Below are 22,172 nucleotides of genomic sequence, written 5' to 3' on the forward strand. Positions count from 1 at the left end.
GGGGGAGAAAGAATAAAGAGGACAGAGCACATTAATTTTTACCAGGCACGAATAAAAAAGACATTGTGATCATACCAATGTCACTACCTTAGTTCTATTTCTCTTTGCCATTTCTTTGCACATCACATGACAGGACACAGCCCTATTTTAAGATTTAATTGAAAATTTCCATTCATGAATGCTTCAAATCCAGTCACTATTGCTATGAGTTTAAATAGAGGGGAGTTGATAGTACACATCATAAGAATCATAATCTCCCAGTCATGTCGAGTCCAAAAATGTAAAAAAGGGAAAGGAAAAAAAAAAAAAGTGTTTTGACTATTTTACCTCTGTATTAATTCAGCTTTATGTTCACAACTGGAAAATATATTTGCACTAGGCGACTCCACTGCAAATTTGAATCTGAGATACATGCTGCTATAAAGCTGGAACTACTCTGGATTCACATTAATATGACCAAGAACCCTTTGGCTCACTAACAGAAGCACATCCTGTCTTCTCAAGTAATTCCAATTGTGCTGCAGTGGGAAAACCAAAATTCAGATCCACCTTACGCTTGGTGCTGAGTTAATTGTATTAGGTCAAGAGAAGTGCCTATCAGTTTTACAACCCAACGAAGAACATATGTGAATGTGCAGTTATAGGAAGAGAAGCCTGTAATTACGACATTAAGTTATGCAAGAATATATGGTAAGTAATACAGCAACAACTACTATCCATTGAATATAAATCAATAGTGCACTCTCATCTGGAATAGCTTATATTACAGGGTGCAGAAATAAAGTCTAGCTGGAAAACAGCAGTGAGCACAGGCTTACAAACAAATGGCTGAGAACAGGCTTATGCTCTCTTAGGAAGAGAGGATGAAAAAAGCATCCTGAGAAAAGGAAACAAAGAAGATGTCACACCAAACAGGTATATAAGATAGTAAGTGCTACATAGAAAATCAATTAGTACCTTGTGTTCCCATGAACTCCTTTTCAATAACAGAGGGGGGAAAAGAACATCCAATAAATTTAGAAAGTGTAATTTTCAGAGAAAGTCAACCCACACAAGTGATGGAACCTCTATTGCTGACAAAAAGATGTAGGTTTATCTTTATAAATCAAATTCTGGGGGAGAGACATTAACTATCGACATTGTGTTTTTTAAATTATTTTTATAAGCAGCACTGCAAATTGCAAATTGGTAGAACAGAGTCCTGCAAGATTTCTATACTCTCTGCATCTGAGACTACTTAGAACTCTTCATCATTGCATTTCATTTTGTAATTTCTTTTTGCCTAAGCAAAGCAAGAGAGAGATGGAAATAAATTAACTTCCAAGAGGAACAATGTCACTAGTAGATTTTTCTTATTAAATTAAATATGCATACTATATCAGAAAATACCATTTTAACCCAAACACAATTTTTTTATATCCACAAAATATTCAACATCAAGCAATCAGAAATTTGAGACAGTTCACTCAGACTAGAATTTGGAAAGTAAATAATAACAACAACATATTACAATAGCTGTTTAAACTGCTATCAACTAGAGCTTATAGCTTAGTGGTTTATAGTCTATGAGCTTTATTTAGCTATATATGCATTTTACATCCACTTGTTCCACCATTCTGCATAGTATCAGGCATGCAAGATGATTAGATGACATCTCTCACCATCCAGAAAAGGCATCATGTGATTTAAGAGTTTCTGTAAAAGAAATATTATCACCTTCCCAGGACCAGAACATCTCTGTATATCTGAATTATAGTCAGAGAATAAAGAGTTTTGCTAAAACATTACTGTAGTGCTGGAACAAGAATAGTGGGAGAACTCAGCTTCTGAGCATCATTCCTAAACAAGGTAATTTATAGCAAATTAAATCTGTTGCAAGACTACAAAAGCTGAGTTAGCTTTCAGCTGGCTATAGAATTAGCAGCACAGTAAAATATCTTGTATTTCACTCTCCTCTCCACTGTCATTACCAGAACAATCAGTCCCAGTTGTTGAGTCATTAATATGGCCAACATGTGGTTGGGGAAAATTACTTGAATTTCTTTTTCTGTTTTGCCTTCCCCCCCCTCCCCCCCCCCCCCCCCCCTTAACATTTACTTGCTTTATATTTCTTTTCAAAACACACATACAAAAACAACCCAAACAAAATCCTGAAAAACCCAAAGTTGGGGTTTTTTTTTCAACTTTACATGTTGCGCTACCCAGTTATGTCATGTAGTGTCAGTAATATCATCAGATAACATAACTGCCACAATCTGATGTGATGCATTAAACTGGGATTACCAGAATAAATCACATTTGTGGGTATACAGATCACAGGTGCTGCAGTCACCTGCTCTGTATTATGGCGTATCCGTAGGATGTGCAGATTAGGGTATAATGTTCAGAGGCTTGTTCTCGTTTGTGAAGTGCTTTGCAACCATAACTCAATAGTAAGGAGCCACCAAACAGTTATAATGGCATAAACCACCATCAGGGAAAAATACAAATCGATCAGTGCCAGCAGTATAAAAGAAAGAGCATGCATCTGTCCCCAATCTCATAAATTCAGTGGTTGTTGCATTTTCTCTATCCACACATGTACTTTATTAATAACAGTAACAATCATAAATAATAATAATGCAGAGAAGTTTGTTTCAAGATGAATGCTCTTCTCATTATCCGACCCTCTCCCTTTTTTTCTTACATCCTATCTATATTCCTGGGGGCAGGGGATGCGGGGGGGGAGGAATCTAGGTTAATTTATCGTTGAAGTTTTATGCCCTTTAACTGGCAACAGTGTGTTATGCCACGAAAGTTGCCCGTACAGGCTCCCTGAAATATCGGCACACCTTAACTGGCATGTTAAGCTTCTATAAAGGAGGCAGAGAATTTACATTCTAGTGCATGTTATAAATAAGTAATAAGAACAGATTAGAATTACGTATTTACGTCTGCTAGTGAGAGTGAGATGCATAATTCACAAGCAGCCAACCCTTAGGAGGCTTTCATATTTTATACGAATCCTCTCCCCCTCCAATCTTGTGTATGTAGAACATAGTATATTTTTCAGTCCCACTACTCCACAGCATGTTTCTTTTCCCAGCTAGACTGTTTAGATTTTATAATCACTATATTACCTTTCTTGCAGAAAAGAAACAGACGCTCTGTGTTAGTAGTCATTCTTGGGAATATACCTGCTCTATGTTACATTATAGGTGTCATCTTCCTGAATTTTCTTGTGATACTCAGGGACATGACTGTAAAATGCAGATGTTAAAGGCCAGCTCCTTCAGAAGGTGCCAGAGTAAATGGAAGTGCTTTACTTAATTTGCAAAGAAGGCATAAAATGTGGAACTGAAACTTCCACATATTTTGTAATTAAAACAATCCACTACTCCCTCTAGTCATATCTCCTGGAGGAGTAGACTAACCTCTGCAACCATTCCTGTCCTCCGCTTCTCTGATGAAGCCTGTAAACTAGTACCTGTTGTGATCACAATGCATGTGATAGCACATGAAGGCCGACGGACTTTGCAGAGCCTGTGGACTTCCCTCCGCAGCAGTTCTACCTCTAAGCACTCCGTTACCTGGTGATAAGGTGTAGGAACTAGGAATGATACTCTTCTAGTTACTTTAGTATTTTTTTGGTCCTCTAGGTACAAGACCACAGTGTTGATTAATGTACCTTCCAAAGAAACATCACTGAGGCCAGGATCTTTGGTGGAAAAAGTCATCTTGTCATTCTCTCAACTGTTTTGACCTTGTTCTACTTAGTTCCATGGATCTTCCTTCATTCTGTGTGCAAATATTTTAAATTATGTTCTAATGCTAACTACCATTTATTTATTTTGTCTCAAGCTTTTTTATACAGCTTCTTTTCATGGTTAAGCTAGGACTTGTATCTCTTTTTTTTTTTCTTTTTTTTTTTTTTCCCCAGCATAATTTATTTATTTAATCTTTTGATTTCTTAAGCGTATATCACTTAGAGTTTTCCTTGACTGGCCTTCTATGTACTTAATGCCTGTAAACCTAGGAAAAATACTTCAGTTATGCATGTATTTTAATTCCCAGTACAATTTAACAGCTTAAAAATTGTTGTGTGACATTGCAATAATGGTATTAAATCCCAAGAGTCGTATTTCAAATATTCAAAACATATTAACTGAAATTAAAATATTTTTACTGTATGTTTCAATAACAGCAGAAGGCACTGTGATTATTTTTGTATGTAGGAGAGCATTCTGATCTGCAAGTTGATGAAAAGTTTAGCATATCAGTTCATGAAAATACATGAACGTTCTTATGAGTTGGATCACGTTAGTTGATCAGAAACCAAATGACTAACAATAGTAAAATTAAGTGATCATAAATAGCTCTAAAGTTGTAGTCAGTATGAAATTCAACTTTCAGAAGGAAGCTATTGACATACTATACCAAAATGGATTTCTTTCCACTATTGATTAATTTCCTTCATTTTCCACATTTCTCCTAAAACAGGCTGTAGATGTTTTCTCCACCCATGATTCAGAATCTTTTCTAGTCAACTCTAAAAAACCTTTTCCACTAAGAGGGAATACAAAACTATTTACCCACTGTCCTGACAAGAAACCTTTCAAGTGTGGCAGAGCTGGTTTAGCTGCCCTGCAATCTAGTCAGCACTGATTCTAATTCCAATTTACACGCATTAGAAAAAAAAATACAATAAAAATATTATGAAGCTCCCCAAAATATTCAATTTTATCTACTTATGCACCTCTGTTGATGGAAACCATATATGCTCACAGAAGGAACATAGAAACTTATTTATTGAATTGATTAAATCACAAATTAAAATTAGAAATTGCTAATGGCATATATCCAGATATGGAACACAGGCAGTATATTATCACCAACATAAAAACTCACTCTTTCCCATCTGACCACTTATTCTCTTACATATGCAGATCTTGTGTAACAGCATTCCTCACCAAAATGTTTGAGCAGCACTGCACTTTGATTGGAAATCCAGATGCCTACCTATATGTAGCCCAAGATGTACCTAGACATGCAGAAAGACAAAGACATGTGTCCTGTAAATGTGACTTAAAGGAAGATGGTGTAGCCAAAGCAGCCATTGCTGAAACAATGACAATGTTTATCACCCACATTTCCATTCACCTTAAGACCACAAGTTTAACCCATGCCTAATGGACACTAATGTGACATTCTTCTTACATGTTTAGTTTTATGTTCACTTATGTATTTTTCCCATGTACTAGTTAATTTCCTGGTAACAAGTCACTTTCATGTGTCACTCTATTTATACAATAAAACCATGGAAAAGAAAGAAAAGAGAAAAAATTCCATCAACATTCAAAGTCCAACTACAATGTATGTAAAAGGTTTCAATCAGAAATAGATTGTCATAAAAATACAATATTTCATGGAAGACTTGTGGAAAGCATGATGGAATTCAGTACTGACTAAAAGGCTATTAAGCATTATGTAAAGAAGTTAGGCATTGAGTTTAGAAACCAAGGTTAGATTTCTGGCAGTGATTCAATGGGAAAGGAAGTAGCCCAGAATGCCTTTCATCGTTTTTTGTGACATGATTTGCCTCACAATTTGTTTTCAAATAACTTAGGATGACAGGGATCAAGATTCTGAAAACACAGGAATCCTGGTACAACCATACAATCCATCAAAAATTTCTAAAATCAAACTTACATTCAGCTTGTAACACTCATGTTTGCACTATTCACACATAAGGCAAGGCTTGTGAAAGATGAAAAATACTGAGGAAGGTCTTGGCTTATAGTTACAGAAAAAGTCATTAATTGGTGAAGCATTTTAGAAATGCAAATTATAAGGAAGTTGCTCAGATTTATTGAAACAAGCCTGAAATACGTGCAAACATCAAAGATTTTTCTTTTCACAAGTTTGTTTCATTACAGCTTTCTGGTTTTTCAATAAATAAAATGCTGAAAAATATTTCAGCAAAACTTAATGACTCAACAGTCTCATGGCCATGCATTTAACAAAACCAAGGAAAATGGAAGCCTGTGGTTGGGAAGCCTCCAGAAGTATTACTGTGGTGTTACCTGCAGGTAAATTGTCACCACTTATTAATATTCCACTGATGCTAAAGTAAGGTTGGGATATATTTGGTACAGAGAGAAGGGTCTATGTCTAGTGCAAATGCAAGCATGTGCTGCTCAGTCAGAATAATTGTAACAGCTGATAAACGAACACAATTTGTAATAGCAGCATGGAAGACAATATCAATCTTAAACCAAGTGTTTGGCAGTTCAGGAGATCAAATGGCCATTAACGAGTAAGGAGAAATATGAATGTTTTCCAGGGCATAAAGAAAGTCTCAGAGTCATGCTTCATTATGCACCTTGCAATATCAAGAAGACTGCCCCACTTTTTCCAAGCCTATTAAGATAGAGCTAGAGTAAGGTATATCCTCGTGAATGGGTATCAAGAGATTCAAACAGAAGCAGCAAGTTTAGCCTTAGCTGATCTGTGCATGAGGTGTCATATCTTTATTTACATGAATCCAACTTCACCTGAAAATAAGAATAAATCATTTAGCAAGCATTTCAAAATTATCCTGGAAGAAGAAGGAAAAAAAAGGATAGTGAAGATTCTTTATCTATAAACGTAGAGTTTGTAAATTAAACATAAAATCTGGCACAGTTTCTGATGTTTTGTAAAAAACTTTTTAAAACTGTGATTGAATGAAATATTAACTTAAACTATAAACTGACATGTCTGTTTTATCAGCAAAATTAAAACCGTGACAGAACCCACCACTTTGCCTTACTAGCTTCAGGCAAACCACAATTACCAGACTGCTGAAAATAAGATCCCACACAAAGTATTTCAGACTATGAATACAACATGTCCAAGGAAGCATATTCCAGTTCTTGTAAATCTAAGGGCACCTCTCAATGTTGAATATCGAACAGTGGTCACCACACGATAACAACGAGAAACTATATCACTTAATGTGAAGTGCACATCGATGGAAAAGAAACACAGGAACAGACCATGCCCTTCAGAAGTTCCAGAGGATTCCAGAGGGGACAGTTTGCCAAAGACATGTTCACACAGGCAGCATTACATCAAAGAGAGTTCAGGAAGCGACAAAGAATTTTCTGCCATCTAACTGCAGTGGGGATGTCTCAGAGAAGACCTGAAAATCCACATGATGGTGCAGAACGCCCCCAAGATGATAATGTGTGGATAGTTGGGCTCTGTTGCTTGCAACAGAAAAAAAGCCCCCCCCAAACCAACAATAAAATAATAATTTAAAAACCTGCTGTATTTAAATTTTACAAATTGAACTCAATGAATAAATAAAATAATATGAGAGTTTAACTTCTTTTAGTAGATTTAATTCTTGGGATTTATACAAGCCTGGAAGTAAGCATTTTTCTTCTCTTTGTTTAAAAAAACCCCAGAGCCTAGAGCCAAAATATTTCCTATGGTAATGGAAAGAAAAGGAGAAAAAAAAGGACTCTCACTGTCCTACTGGTTTTAGTTCAGCAGAAGCTCTCCGCTCCAGTTTGCACTGGTATGTGCAGAAGATTGGGAGGTACCGACCACTCTAATTTTATAATTTGAGCTGCATTTTAGTTTTTAGAAAGCAGTACTCATGCAACCTGAGAGCTCAGCAATTCCAGCAGGGTTAGCGTGAGTTCTCTCCTGGCTTGCTGTGTTACCCAAATCTGATCAAAGGACAAGGACTCCAGAAGCTTGTCCAGCTGTGGTTTTATAATGACACCATTAGGTTTTGCTCCATAATCAAGGTCCCTAAAAGTCTGTGTAGCTTCAGGCTTAATATCTGACAAGGTTAACTGAAATCTGCAGCAAGGATAACTACTTTAGCAGATTGTATCAGCAGGAAATATTTAAACACTATTTAAAAGGATTTTAAATAAGCAGATTTTATTTAACACTGCACTAATGCACTGCAACAGAAAATGATACAACAGAGCTGCTACAAATAAACATAATGCTTTTACCCTTACCCCACCCGCCTCCCTTCTAAATTCCCCAGATCTGTATTATTAAGTCCAATGAGTGTACCAGATCGTTCTGTCTGAATCTGAAACTCTGGAATGCCAGGCTCAGACAGCCCATTTGCCCTTTGTTTTTTGTGCTTGCTGAATCTGCATTCTGGATCCGTGGAATTAATTACGATAGTACCGGTCACTGGCAATGTCAGTGTTGCCAATTCAGGTGTATCAAATGTGCTTTCCTATCTGCCTACAACTTTTGGAGGAAGGCAGCTTCTCCTGTAAGACTGGTATACTCTGCCCTCTAGTGCTAGGTGCACCAGTAGATGTTCACTTAAATTCATACTCGGGCCACAATAAAGCCTGAAGCAGCAGGCGTTCTTTACACACCGTCCTGGAAAGCGTGTTATTTCCTGACCACCTTATCAGCTGGGTATGTTGCCAAGGGGTAGCAAGATAGAACTGTGGGATGGTATTGCAAGACCTTAAAATAAGAGACACTGGGATATACATCCTTGAGTCACATGCAAGGTATTTCAGATAACCAATTTAACTCTGAAGAGGTGAAGACTGACTTTTTCATGCTGACAGTGGTGTTAAATAAGTCTCTATTAAAGAAAAAAAAGAAAAATGAAATGTTAGAGATGTTACATTCAGAGTTATAATATACATATGCATAGATCTGGCACTAGTATCAGATTGGATTGCAAGTGAAGGGACAGATTGGCTTCATTTGGCATTTATAGTCTTTCCCTGCCACCTGAAAGATGGGAGATAAACTTCAGAGAACTACAGAATTTTTCTGTTGATTGTTCTTTAAGGCAAAAGCTGAGGTTTTCCCTTTTATAGTTTGGATATGCTAAGTGCTGTTTATACAAATGCAAAACACCTGCCTCTTCCTCACAGCAAACCAAAGCTCTCGTTCTATCCTGGTTTTGTAGGATCAGCCTTTCCACACTCAGGTCAACTAACAATTTGAATAACCCAAAGCTTGGTTTACATTCTTAGATAAAATTGTAAAGACAGATCTTTCTCACCTTCTCCAAGGCTCTCCTTAATATTTTGCCCAGAAACCTACAGTACAAAACAGTCTGTCACAGTTTTTTTGATACTCTTGGGCATGCAATTTAGCATAACTCTATGTTTCTTTAACTCAATTGAAGGTCTTCCTTTGTAACATAGTTGGCAGGATCTCCTTTCTGACAGGTTAGCAGTGAAAAATAAGATTCATACAGCTGAGTCTTAATAAGAATAAAATAATCTTTTTAAAAATCATTATGAGAACCATTAGATTCTGCTAGGAAAATTATGTGAACACAATTTGTTAACATTGTCAAGCGTCTTGCATCGCAGAATATGCAGATGTACATCCTCAATGCCAAGCAGCTCAGTGCAAAGATAAATTTATATATATATTTTATTTCTAAAGATATCTACAAAGTGTGTCCATCAGGTCCAGGGAGGTTCTCCTCCCCCTCTACTCTGCCATGGTGAGACCACACCTGGAATATTGTGTCCAGTTTCGGGCTCCCCAGTTCAAGAGACAGTGAGCTGCTGGAGAGAATCCAACAGGGAGCTATCAGGATGATCCAGAGACTTGAACACTTCTCCTGTGAAAAAAGACTGAGAAAACTGGGGCTGTTTAGTCTTGAGAAGAGAAGGGTGAGAGGGGATCTTATTAATGTCTATAAATATGAGGGGTGGATGTCAAGATGAAGGAGATGGTCTCAATATGGTGGCACCCAGTGATAGGACAAGGAACAATGGGTACAAGTTAGAACACAGGAGGTTCCACTCAACTTGAGACACTTCCTTACTGTGAGGGTGACAGAGCACTGGAACAGGCTGCCCAGACAGTTTGTGGACTCTTCTCTGGAGACTTTCAAAACCTGCCTGGATGCATTCCTGTGTGGCCTGCCCTAAGGTGGTTCTGCTTTGGCAGCGGGGGTTAGACTATGTGATCTCTAGAGGTCCCTTCCAACCCCTAACATTCTGTGATTTTCCTTTGTAAACACATCAGGTAACAAAGACCTTTTCTTAGCCTATCTTAGCATGTAAGAATAGAGAAATTTTTTTCTACAATTTTTTAAACAATAAGGTTTCCACAAACCCAAAACCTGGCACCGGGTCAGATCTGCTTATACTATGCCTTTCTGCATTTATTAGACCACATTTCTACTGATTTTATTTTCACCACCAGCTTAGACTACTGTCTAGAAACTAAGTTAACAATATATATTTGCAAATACGGTGTTGAGAAAATATATCCCTCCTCAAGTTCTGGATAAATTAGTATGGGCCTGAACTGATTGCACTAGTCTGAAGTGGAAGTCAGTGAAGTACTAATTTTTAGACAGGATTGATTCCTTCCTAAAAAAAAAAAAATGTTTTTTGAGGAAAAAAACCAGCAACAATAACAAAACCCCAACAAAACACAAAAACATTTCAGTAGATACAGCACTTCAAAAGAGCAGAGAGAATCTATAACTTTCTGGTATAGGCTGCCGGTCAGGAACTTAGTGGTATAGTTATTAAATAACAAAAATCATTTTGGTGAATGAATAAGAAACAGGAGTCAGAGACAATGTTTAGTGCCAATATCATATTACATCAAGGCAATAAGTCACCAATATTGCTAATATAAATACTGAAAGGATAATAATACGGGAAAGGACGAAAATGTACGAAAGAGTCATGAGATTGGAAAGTCAGAGGTTGCAATTTTTTCACTGTGAAACTATAGCCCTTGCAAAATGTATATCTCTTTCATCTCTAGCCTCCAAAGTAGAAAATCTCAGGCTCTAAAAGGAAACAAAGCCAGGTCAAATTAAAGATCTATGCAGATCTGTTAAAATAAACCTGATTCAGAATGACTGGGACTTCTGGAGTCTGAAATCCCAACCTGCTGGCTTACATCACCTCTTCCCCTTCAGACAGAGTGAGCAACTGGCAGGTAACTAAAATGGATCCAAAGTAAACAGACTGATCTCTACGCCATGTTCGGAAAAGCAGGTGAGAGTGGCTCTTGTGTTTGTAGTGGTAAGGCCATGACACATGGCCCAGTACAAATCCAAACAGGCCTCAAGATGTCTAGACAGGTCCTTTCTCTCCCCTCCTTCCTGCCACAACAACAGGGCAACATGGGAAAAGGAACAAAGGGGACAGGACCTTGCCTGCCTGGTAAACAAGATGCCCATCTGGGGTCAGAGCACATAAGCTGCCCCAGATACAAGGTCCTGGCCTCTGCCTTTTATGGTCATAGCCTGGCAGAAGGCTTTTCCAGTGGGCGGCTACATGTTAGCTTTAGTGCCCCATTGCACCAAGCGACCTCTGGCATTTTGTATATATGCAAGTGGCTCGGGAGCCCAGGGGCTGCTGCTCAAATCCACCTTGCTCAGATCTGCCTCGCTCAAATCTGCCGTGCTCAAGCCCTGCTCACATCTGCTGAAGCCTCACCTCACTTCAAGCCTTGTCGTCTGGAGTGTCCTGCCTTGCTTTGAGTGCCTGGTCCAGAGCCCTGGGATAAAGCCTGAGCCTCAAACTGGATTACAAACTGACAGTTTCTGGAGCCTGTCAGCAGAGAGAGCAAGCTAGGAACTGTCTCCAAATTCCTATTCTAATCCTCCTGAGTAAACCTTGGCCTGCTCATATCTTCCTAAGGGTTCCTGGTTGGCCTTTGGTTTATAAGTGGGTGAAGCTATTTGTGTCATAGCTTTTTCCAGTCTCTGAACTCTCTAAATTGTGTCAAAATTGCCATTAAGCATCCTGGAAGAATTCACAACCGAATAGAACCTGTAAATAATTCTATCAGTTTTTGTGCATAGTTTTGGGGTGGGGTTTTGGGAACATAAAAATAACTATATCTTATAATTCCTGCCTCGTTAATTTAACCCAAACTAATACAGTGTTATACTGCATAGGGCAACACAACCTGATTTACTAACCTATTTTGAGTAATCAAGATTCTCTGTTCTCTTTATATCTTATGTCTGCCCAAAAATTAACTGAAATCAAAGTTATGAAATGTTCAAAAAAATACCAAAAGTTTTAGGGGGAAAAAAAAAAAACACAAACAATTAATATATAAATAAAGACAAAAAGACCTCCCTCAGGAAGCTTATGAACCAGACGACACTTCCTTGGACTACTTTAGCTAAATGTATTCTGATATATCATTCAAAATTCAGAGGCAGAGCATGAAGAGTCATTTCTTGCCCTGTTTAATTCACCCGTTTCTATATTTTCAAAGAAGTATTAGAACATGTCACTTTACCACAATTTCTGTCAACGAGTATTCATTTTTGGCTATACGAGTCAGAAAACAATCAGACATGAATCCAAACCCACCTAAACAAAATAGAATAGCACAAACATTTCTTCAAACGTTTTCCATTGCTTGTCAATTTATAACCAGGCTGCAGAAAAACACACTGGTTAAACTACCTGTGATGAACTTTCACAAACAGTTTTAACAAGATTGAAAGCACAACTATTTGCACTTCAAAGTTCTTAAGAATAGCGTTATGCTATGGCAATAAGAGATTAATGGAAATCTTGCACAAAAGATAAATGGCACTACAAGAATACCAGAAAACTGGGGGAATGGGGGAGAAATTAATTGAACCTATACTTTTGATAAATATTTATTTTTTTGCAGAAGAAAAATGCACACTAGTTGGAGCTGTCATTATGCTAACCTATATCCTATTTTTCATATTATTAGCAATACATAATGTGGTAGTTTATATTCAAAAGTAAAACCAGAATGTATATACCTCATGTATTTATCCAGAAATACACTAAGGTTACTATGGTTACGAAAAATCCATTACCTTTGAATACAGAATGAAAAAGTTTGACTTAAAGTGTGCACTATTTATTACAGCGATCATCAACAGCCTTCAGGAGGTTCTCTAACTGGATTCATTTTTCAGTGTCAAAACTGACCCACCACACCAGTAGCTTATGGCCGACACGAGGCAAAGAAATTTGAACTATATGAATTTTTAAATATGTTTTATACTAACTCAAGATGCAGAAATGGCTTTGAATTTTAAAGCCTTATATAAAAAAGAAAGTAGGGTGTTTGTACTCCTTTCCTCCTTGTTGTCTGATATGAAATGCTTTCTTTTCACTTGCCCCTCTACCATATACACATTCTGATGGGTCCAGATGCTCTGCTCAATATTTTGTCTTTTTAAATTGTTATCATAATTGTGATTTGAATAATATCTAAACAAATAATGTGGATACTTCATTAAACTACACCAATTACATTAAAATAGGAAGTCAGATTGCCATGCTTCATTGCGCTGCTAAATAACAGCCATTTCCTTCCTATGTAGTGGTTTAAGAGTTTAACTTGGTTATTGACACATTGCATAACTGGCATCAGAAGAAAACGGATTATTAGTTAATGCATAAAACAAATTAATTAAATGTAGGCTACCAGGAAAGCAACACAGTGTCTCTCTAATAAAGAAATATTTAAGGAAGACACTAGGAGAAAATCTGTAGAACCTGTAGAAAATATCTTGCCATAAACACCTTACTGTTCACTTGTTTTACTTTCACTTTTTTTTAAGCTAGATGGTACAAAAGCAAAAAGTTATAAACCTATTGAAAATACAACTCAGCTCCTGTGAAAGACAGCAGAACACAAGATTTAGCTACTTTATGGCAATGTGAATTTCTGAGAGCCCCAATAGAGAGTTCTACAAAGGACTCTCTAAAAAACTGGATCAACTAGGGTTTACAGTACATCATGCCCATTTAAAAACTATTTTTCTTTTCCTCTAACATGAAAAGGGATCAGTCATATAATTATTCATAGCAACTATGATGTACCCGTCTGATATGCCACATAGCAGAGAACTCACCTTTTACAACATATTTAGTTCCATTTCCAAAGTAAATTGGTACTCCGTTCATATATAAAATATATTGCGTAATAATACCATTTGGTTTTTTGGGTGGACTCCAATTCATCATCAGAGATGTGGGAAAGGATATTGCTGTGGGTGATTGCACATCTTCAGGGGCTGGTGAAAAAAATATAGTATAGTATAGTATAGTATAGTATAGTATAGTATAGTATAGTATAGTATAGTATAGTATAGTACGGTACAGTATAGTAACTTTCCACAAATAATAAACAATTTCAGTGATCCCCTACTACCAGCACTAGTTTTTTGTAAAATTAAAATTTCAGAAGAAATTTTAGGCTTGCAACATAACAGCATTTTGAGAACTCTTCTATTACTTGTGAGGTTTCCTAGTCAAACAGAAACAGAAAGACAAGGCCACACCCTATTTTTTAGGAGAATAATTATACTCATATAACTTTATCTTCCCAGCAAGGGGAGTGGGGTACAATTTTAGTACAGTTCTTTCTTTAATACATTTTTTTTTTCTTCCTTGATGTTTTTTATTCCTAACTACAAAGTGGTTCTTTCTAATAAAAAATGCAGATGCTGTACTCTTAGGTACTACCCCTTATGTCAGACTTTTCATAATTCAATGTACTTTGTAATGTTTGTTTGGCATAGACTTTATGCATATAATATACTGGAAGTTGGCAATGGGTAATAATTTAAAAGCTGAATTCTCTCACCATTCCAATGAGTTATATGCTAGAAGAGCAAGCAATCCCAGTGAATATCACAAGGGGAGCAGAACTCAGGCCTTAGTCTGGGAGGAATATCTTGTAATTTACAAGCTCTGTGCTACCAATTTAAAACAATAACTAGCAGTGGTTGGCAATGTGAAAACAATATAAAGTAATGAATGTTTCAATAGGGAAACAGGGATAGCTGGAGGGTGTGATACGGTGTCTGTCTTCTGTATCATCAATTTATTCTTACTAAGAGCATGCAACAAGAACATTCAGAAATAGAAACTCCACACATTAACTTTTTGTTCCATTCTTCTGAGGGACAAAACACATGTTCCCCATGGCTTTATTTGATCTCCAGAGGAAAAAAAATAAAAATCTGTTCTTGTTTAAACCTTCTCAATATGACAGCATATCTGAAAACAGTGAATGCTTTTCTCCAACAGATTCCAATTCCTAAGAATTCCTGCTTTATTCACTAGGCTGACAAAATAGGACACAAACAATTTAATTTTTTATTACTGTATTACACCAGAAAGAATTATACAACACAGTGTTTCATGTTCGTATCATAGGGTCCATTAACCATTTGGCTGTCACAGGCTACTCTCTTTCATGATTAATGCCACCAGACAAACTGAGTCAGTTTATTTAGAACTTCCAAGAGGCGATAATTGGATTTTGATTTGATTGGTGCTGCCGGCAGTTGCTAACATGTTCACATCAAAACAATGTTCTAGCAATGTTAGACTGCAAGCTTCAAGACTGTCCACATCAGGACAACACCTTGCATGACTACCTGATTTGGCAGCAGTTCAACACTCCAGCATTCTTTTCATCATTATGGTTGTAGTTCACATACCTTCATACTAAAATTTTGTTTTATTGCTACTATCTTACTAACTAGTTTACATTACAAGATAAAAAAGAACTGGGGGGAAAGGGAATTTTGCTATCTACTCCATAAATTCTTCATTATCCTACTGGTGTAAATTTGGAGTAACTGATTATTTTAACTGGATTGGCATGGTTTTAGGATGGCAGAACAGGGAGATGTGGACTTTGTGTTTAATTGAGAATGGAGTTAGATGCCACAGATGTTTTAGAAAGATTTGCTCCAGTAATTGATGTGTATTAGTTATCAGCCTAATATCTTAAGTCTGAACTGTAATGTATTTTCTATTTCTTCCTGCTCTAATTCTTAGTGTAAGCAGAGCACTAATTTACACGCACAATCTTTATGTCAGAGCAAAAGTACAATTGTGCAGGGGAAAAAAAAAAGGGGAAATCTGAACAGTGATTAATAACTCAATCGGCATTTGGAGGTTTCATCACACTGAAATAATTGTTGCCTATTGCTGGTGTTTAGCAGTTAAAAGAAACCATGGAAATCAACCATTTGATTCTCAATTTCATACTGTGCCATACAATCAATTCTTTTTAGTCAGACTGTCTCTAGATTTACTTCTGAGCCATAGTAAAATGAGGAAGCTTTCATTAATCTTTCAGATGCTTCATATTAATGACAAGGCTCTTGCATGAACAATGTAACAGCAATTAAAAAGCCCATTAATCTGCATTACAGCTATTAAAGATGCATGTCATTAAAGGGTATGGAGTTTGATTCATTTTCGCACCCCCCCAAAAAATGGAGCAATTATGGTCTGGCAATGCACTTTGTCATCAAATTAGGTTGGGGTTTTCCAGCAAATGGCTTTGCAGCATTTAGCTCTTCTCCTGTTTTATTATTCATGACTGAAATGTGGAAGTCAAGACCTTTGAAATTACTTTACCTTCTTGTGGAGTGGAGATGTTCAATGCATGCAAGCTCTCAGTACAGCCAGCCAAAGTGCAAGCAGTTAGGGTTACAGCATAGTTTGTGAAGGGATGCAAGCCTGTCAATATGCCTGCAACAGAAGAAAGCAAAGTGTTATGCATGTACAGTGTACAGACTAATTACATAAATACACAGACAGAAGTGAAAAATTAAGGTTTTCTGTTACGGGTTTCCACCACAACAGGCAGAAAAGAAAAATTATTCTAAGGTTTAATTCCTATTATGTCATGACTTACAATTTTCAAAACAAATTAAGAATAAAGGGTAGCTTATTCCATTTTTAATAGTAATGATGCTGATAAGTTTCTTTAGTTATGCTCACTACAACAAATAATACTTCTAGACTGAGGTGTATACTTTAGTATCACTATGATAGTAAAGGAGTCTTTTTCTTAGTCCCCTTCTCAAAGTTTTTGCAGTTACTAATTTTAGGGTTTTTTTCAGGGAATTTTCACTGTCTCACAGAATAAAAAAAAATTAATGCTTCCTCTCCAGTGTTCCTCTATTCATCCATAAACTGAAGTATCTTTTTTGTGTGAAACATTCCACTTCTGTTCCACAGCATATAGACCATATATTTGCTATATCACTAAGAGCATCATAATTTGGATGACACAGTACCCAAGGGTTTACAGGGAAAAAACAAAACAAAACAAAACAAAACAACAACCAAAAAAATTTGTAGCCCTATGATTTTTTCAGGTTCTGCTTATGTTAGCAGAGAAAGTTACTAGATTCCTACATATTGATCAGCTCCCTGTAGTAGCAAATGCCACAAATCACTGTTTACCACTTCAGGAAGTTACTGCAGTATACAAAAAGGATTACATAGAAAAAAATGTGGTTTACAGTCATATTCAGAAACATCAGTAGTAGAAACATCAGTAGTTCTTATCTCAAAGTAGGTCTGATAATGAAGTAATAAGAAATGAAAATGAAGTAGCAATTAAGAGAAGGCAGATTCATGTCAAGTTTTATTTCAAATCATATTATCACCTTGACTCGCACAGCTTTTAGTAAAATCAAGGGGTTGTTTCATTTAAAAAAGAAATTTATAGCAAACAATGATACTTTGGACCTGTCTGACACTGAGAGTTGCAAAGCAGAGTGAAATAAAACAATATCTCAGAGAACCATAATTCTTGGCCAAACATTCCATAATACAGTAAGACTGCAAACCTCCTCAGCATCACATGTGAAAAAACAGGAAGTAGAAATTACTCCTTATCATTATTCTTCACCGAGCTACTACTACATGGAACCATAAGTTTGGGTCTCATTAAAAAAAAAAAAAAAGTCTTTTTTCCTTATTTAAGCCCTTTAAACTCACAAAAAAGCCATGGAGAATTTGATGCTGGAAGTTAACAGTTACAGTATAAATATACTAGTTTCTGAGTGAGACAAAAAAAGTCTGTGAATGTTTATAATGTGTTTACTAATAGGTGTGTTCACATGGAAAATATGCGATTAGCTTCCACTGAATTTGTAATGTTTGTGTCTTTTCTTGTCCTCCTCCAAAAGCTTCAAAGGTTGGCATTGGAATAATCTTTCCATTTCAATGCTCTGAGGTCCAGTTCTACTCTTAGATTAGAAGTATTCAGAAGTTATTGCATTTATTTCAGAGCAGTGTTAAACTAAAACTCGTTGATCAGAATCAGCTCTCTCTGCTTGTAGTTTTTATTTTGCAAATCTCCAGTTAAAAGTGAAAAGCTGTACTGCCATCATACTATGTAAAATAAATGTGCCACTGATTGTGTCAGCCACCATCCAAGTGAATGTGCCTCTAAACCTTCTGCTGATGGATGGCAAATATTTTTAAGAGTATTCAAAAAGCAGAAAATAGGAAGTAATGATGTTGTAAATCACTATTATCCCTGTAAAGCTGAAATATTGGGATCTACAGTAAATTCTTCAGCACAGACATTTCATCAGTCAAAAAAAATCCTTAATTTTTTTGCATAAGAGTTAGTACAAAGCACTTATTTCCAGATCATAAAGAGTTAAACAAGAGCAAGTATAACAGGTACTAAAGGAATCACATTTAGCAAATAAACATTTGCAGAAACCAAATCCTCTGTGACATTTGCAAGCTCTCAGTCAAGAGAAGCATGGTATATTCTATCTCTCTATTCACTCTGCTGTGCTTTGTGAAGCAATTCAGTTTTATATTTACATTTAGTACTTGTAGCATTCTTTTCTTATGAAGCAGTGAATTAATGCTCCTTGCATCTCCTGATGGAAAACGTTCTGAGGGGTTACTGATGGCTTCAGGCTCTGAGAGCTGCAGTAGCACACATCCAGAAAGATGCCTGTAGCTATAGGTTTGGACTGGCCTGCTTGGTTTACTTTTGACAAAGTAGAAAGGTTTTATATAAAGCACCTGAAGCGCAACAGTGTGTACATTGCATATGTAGGTTTGTGAAGGGGACTAAGAAATTGAAAATAAAAAACAACAAATAAACCCTTTTGCAACAGGAGGTTTATGTTAAAAATGTATTCAACTAAAAAAAATAATTTGTTCATTTCCTAATTAATGTTTTTCCTTCACATATACTCTTACACCATGTTCTTTCAACAAAGGAAGAGATGTGCTCCATAGGTAGGCAAGAGAAAGTGCACAGATTTTATTTACATACTTCAGCAAACTACTTTTTTCTCAGCTGCCAACCTATCTATTTGGCCAGCATCCACTGTAATCTGTTCTCCTTCATTATGTTAATCTGTGGGCGGAAAGATTTCTGTCATCTTCAAATCGCTTGTACAGCAATGGTAAACACCTTGGCCTGTCTGTAATTGGACAGGTGTCTGCATTGGTGTCACCCAGCTTTTAATTCAATTAAAGAACTGGCTGCTCTGCTCTCATTACCCACTCATTTCCTCTGCACTTTTAGTCAGCCAGTGAAATTTACACTCAGTGCCTGACTATCTTAGAGTACAAAGTCGGCAGTCCCATAGCAAAGATCATCGGTGATACACATGAATTAATTTATAGCACAACAAAATACATTAAAAAAAAAAAAAGCCTATGGTCCAATTAAGTTGATGAAGCTTTAAAAACTTTCCATAACTCTTCAGTTAACACACTCTCAGACTGGCATCTCTTGTCTGTCCCAAATAATTGCTGATCTGGTAAGAGTCCATCAGGCTTTTCGAGGTGTTCAAGGCCAGGTGGGATGAGACTTTGAGCAATCTAGTTTAGTGGAGGGTATCCCTGCCCATGGCAGGAGGGTTGGAACTAGATGATCTTTAAGGTCTCTTCCAACCCAAACTGTTCTATGAATTTATGAACTACACATGCATATATTCTCATAGTGTTAACAAGAGGGAGGTAGATAAATTGTTACTTTGATCAGGAGATAGAATTAGAGGCATCATCAACATTGAAGAAGAGGGTCAGCCTCCCACATTTGGGATATGAGTCCCACTCATTCAGCCTGCCACTGTTGAGAAGTTGAATACATCTAGACTTAAACTTTACATCACAGACTATGTTCCAAGCCTTAAAATCTACATGGGAATTGGAGAAAGTAAATCATTCTAACACACCACTCCTATCTGCCCACTCAAAGAACCTTTAGAAATAAATTAAAGTTCCTACACAGACATTTTGACACAGTGACCCCATGAAACTGAATAATGACATTTGTTACATATGAATGTAAAGTTAACAGTCTAAAAGAGTGATCTGGAATCACACCTAGAACATTAAGACCACTTTATATGCAAAGCTAGTATTTAATTTTCTACACTTTTATTTAAATTGTCTTTAATTATTTGCAGTATTCAACATGGAGGTTTAGAATTGTGTCTGAGAGAAAACACTAGGTTCATTCTTGCAGATAAGGGATAAAAACATTGACACGGGCAGTAGAAAAGGGTCAGCAATGAATTTATGGTAAAATGGATGCATGGACTAGTCAGAATTGGTTGCATCTTTATATCCATTCCATTCATCATTCTAATGCATACAGTATATAAAAAGATTAAATATCTGTTCAGTACATCTAAAAGGGAGGTCTCGTATATTTAGGTAGCTCAGCCAGATTGCACAGTATTCTAGCAGTAGTACTTCTTATCAATGAAAAGAATTGGCTTACCACTAGGGTATTAGGGCTAATAATCAGTTCACAAACACTGAAAAACAGATTCCAAGATAATTTCAGTATTTTAGCAATTCCCTCATCCACTTAAAAAACTTCTAGGAAAGCAGCTTTTTCACTATTCCAGTCTATCATCCTGCTTTTTTCACAAAGTTGCTTCAAAACACCACCAGATCTTGAGAAATGAAAACACACACTTTCTTATGATAGATTGCATATAGAGTTTTACTCTGCATGACAAATTGGTGGAATGAATATAAATTGAGAAAAACGTTTAAGAATTCATTTATTGAAGGAGCTCTCCCATAAAAAAGCCCACCCATATCCACCTGGATATATAGACAATTCACAGACACACCAAAAAAAAAAAACTATTTAATCTCACAGGTGTAACACAAACACCGAAGTTATTTCCCTCACCCAAGAGAACAATTTTGCAAGGCCAGTTCAGTTTGTGGTTTGTTTGTTTTTTTTATAAATAAATTTAGTTAATTTTAATCATAACCAAGCACTACTTTCATATGCAGCCTGAAAATTCATCTCTGATACTGAATATTAAGATTCTTACAATCAGTCAGCGAGTTTATCCACAAAAATTCCATTTGTTTCACAAGCTGACTGTATTTTTTGCCAAAGGGACTTTTCCTTGCCAGATTTTTTCAGTTTCCTCCCTAGCACACAACATTAGAAACTATTTTGAGATACACATAAAACAATTGAAACACTTGACCTTATAGACTTACCTTGATTCTTTTTTAAGCTCTTTAAAAAAGAAAATAATTTAAAACCCCCCAAATCTCTGCTCTCCAAATCTAAAGATTATTTAGCCAACTTGAATGCCTGAGGTCATACAGCATCTGTCTACCAAAGTCACTTGTGTGTCGAGATGCATCATCGCTACAGTACACTTAATCACAGTCCACTGACCAGAAAAGGAAGTCCTCAACTGACTTTGTGTTTTTGACAGACTGTAGAAAAAACTGTTTAAGTACATGTGTCTTCTACATATGCATTTCTGGACTGAAAGCCTGTGCACATCAATCTGTCACATACACCTGCATTTTTAAAGCATCTTCTACCATAAGTATAGTATGAGTCATAAAAATTTGAAGAATTATTGAACAAGAGGGTACCTGTTCCAACTCTTTCGCTTGAAAGAGGAAAGAAAAAAAAGGCAGGGGATGGGGTGGTTCAGTTACTGCATTTCTGTGGCTTGGAAAACCCTTGTTTCCCCAACAGACAAAAATCATAAGCAAATATACACCAGTTGCATTAGCCTTGAAGATGTAATTCAGGTTCAAAGAAGCCTGTTACATTCTATGCAGCACAGGGCAACTCTGTGGCTGCTTGCATTTACAGAAAACCTTAGCCAAACAGTCCAATTTTTCTGCAGGACATTTCATTTTAAAAGTTTGCTGAGACTGAAAACTTTTGTTCCAATTTTCTTTTTCGTACGTCTACATAAAACATATTAACAATCCTTTTCATTCTCACAAGCATTAAGAAGCTGATTTCTTTTTAATAATAAAAGTATTAGTATATAGATATGAGTTGATGTAATTGTGATAAAACGTTCAGTATTATTTAATCAAACAATTTACATTTTGTATGATTAAATTTATACACCACCATTG

At 36.4% G+C, this 22,172-nt stretch overlaps 1 protein-coding gene across 1 annotated transcript in view; it reads right to left on the reverse strand.

The window, feature by feature from the left end:
• The window catches only part of USH2A (usherin), a 414,010-nt gene that overhangs the window by 210,267 nt on the left and 181,571 nt on the right, over positions 1-22,172 (reverse strand). Inside the window, exons 30-31 of the mRNA XM_054394908.1 lie at positions 16,395-16,508; positions 13,868-14,029 (exon numbers count right to left, since the gene is read on the reverse strand). Of these exons, the coding sequence (XP_054250883.1) occupies positions 13,868-14,029; positions 16,395-16,508 (276 nt within the window). The remainder of the gene's footprint in view (positions 1-13,867; positions 14,030-16,394; positions 16,509-22,172) is intronic.

The sequence above is a fragment of the Indicator indicator genome, chromosome 2, assembly GCF_027791375.1.
Source record: "Indicator indicator isolate 239-I01 chromosome 2, UM_Iind_1.1, whole genome shotgun sequence".
NCBI classification, from domain to species: Eukaryota; Metazoa; Chordata; class Aves; order Piciformes; family Indicatoridae; genus Indicator; species Indicator indicator.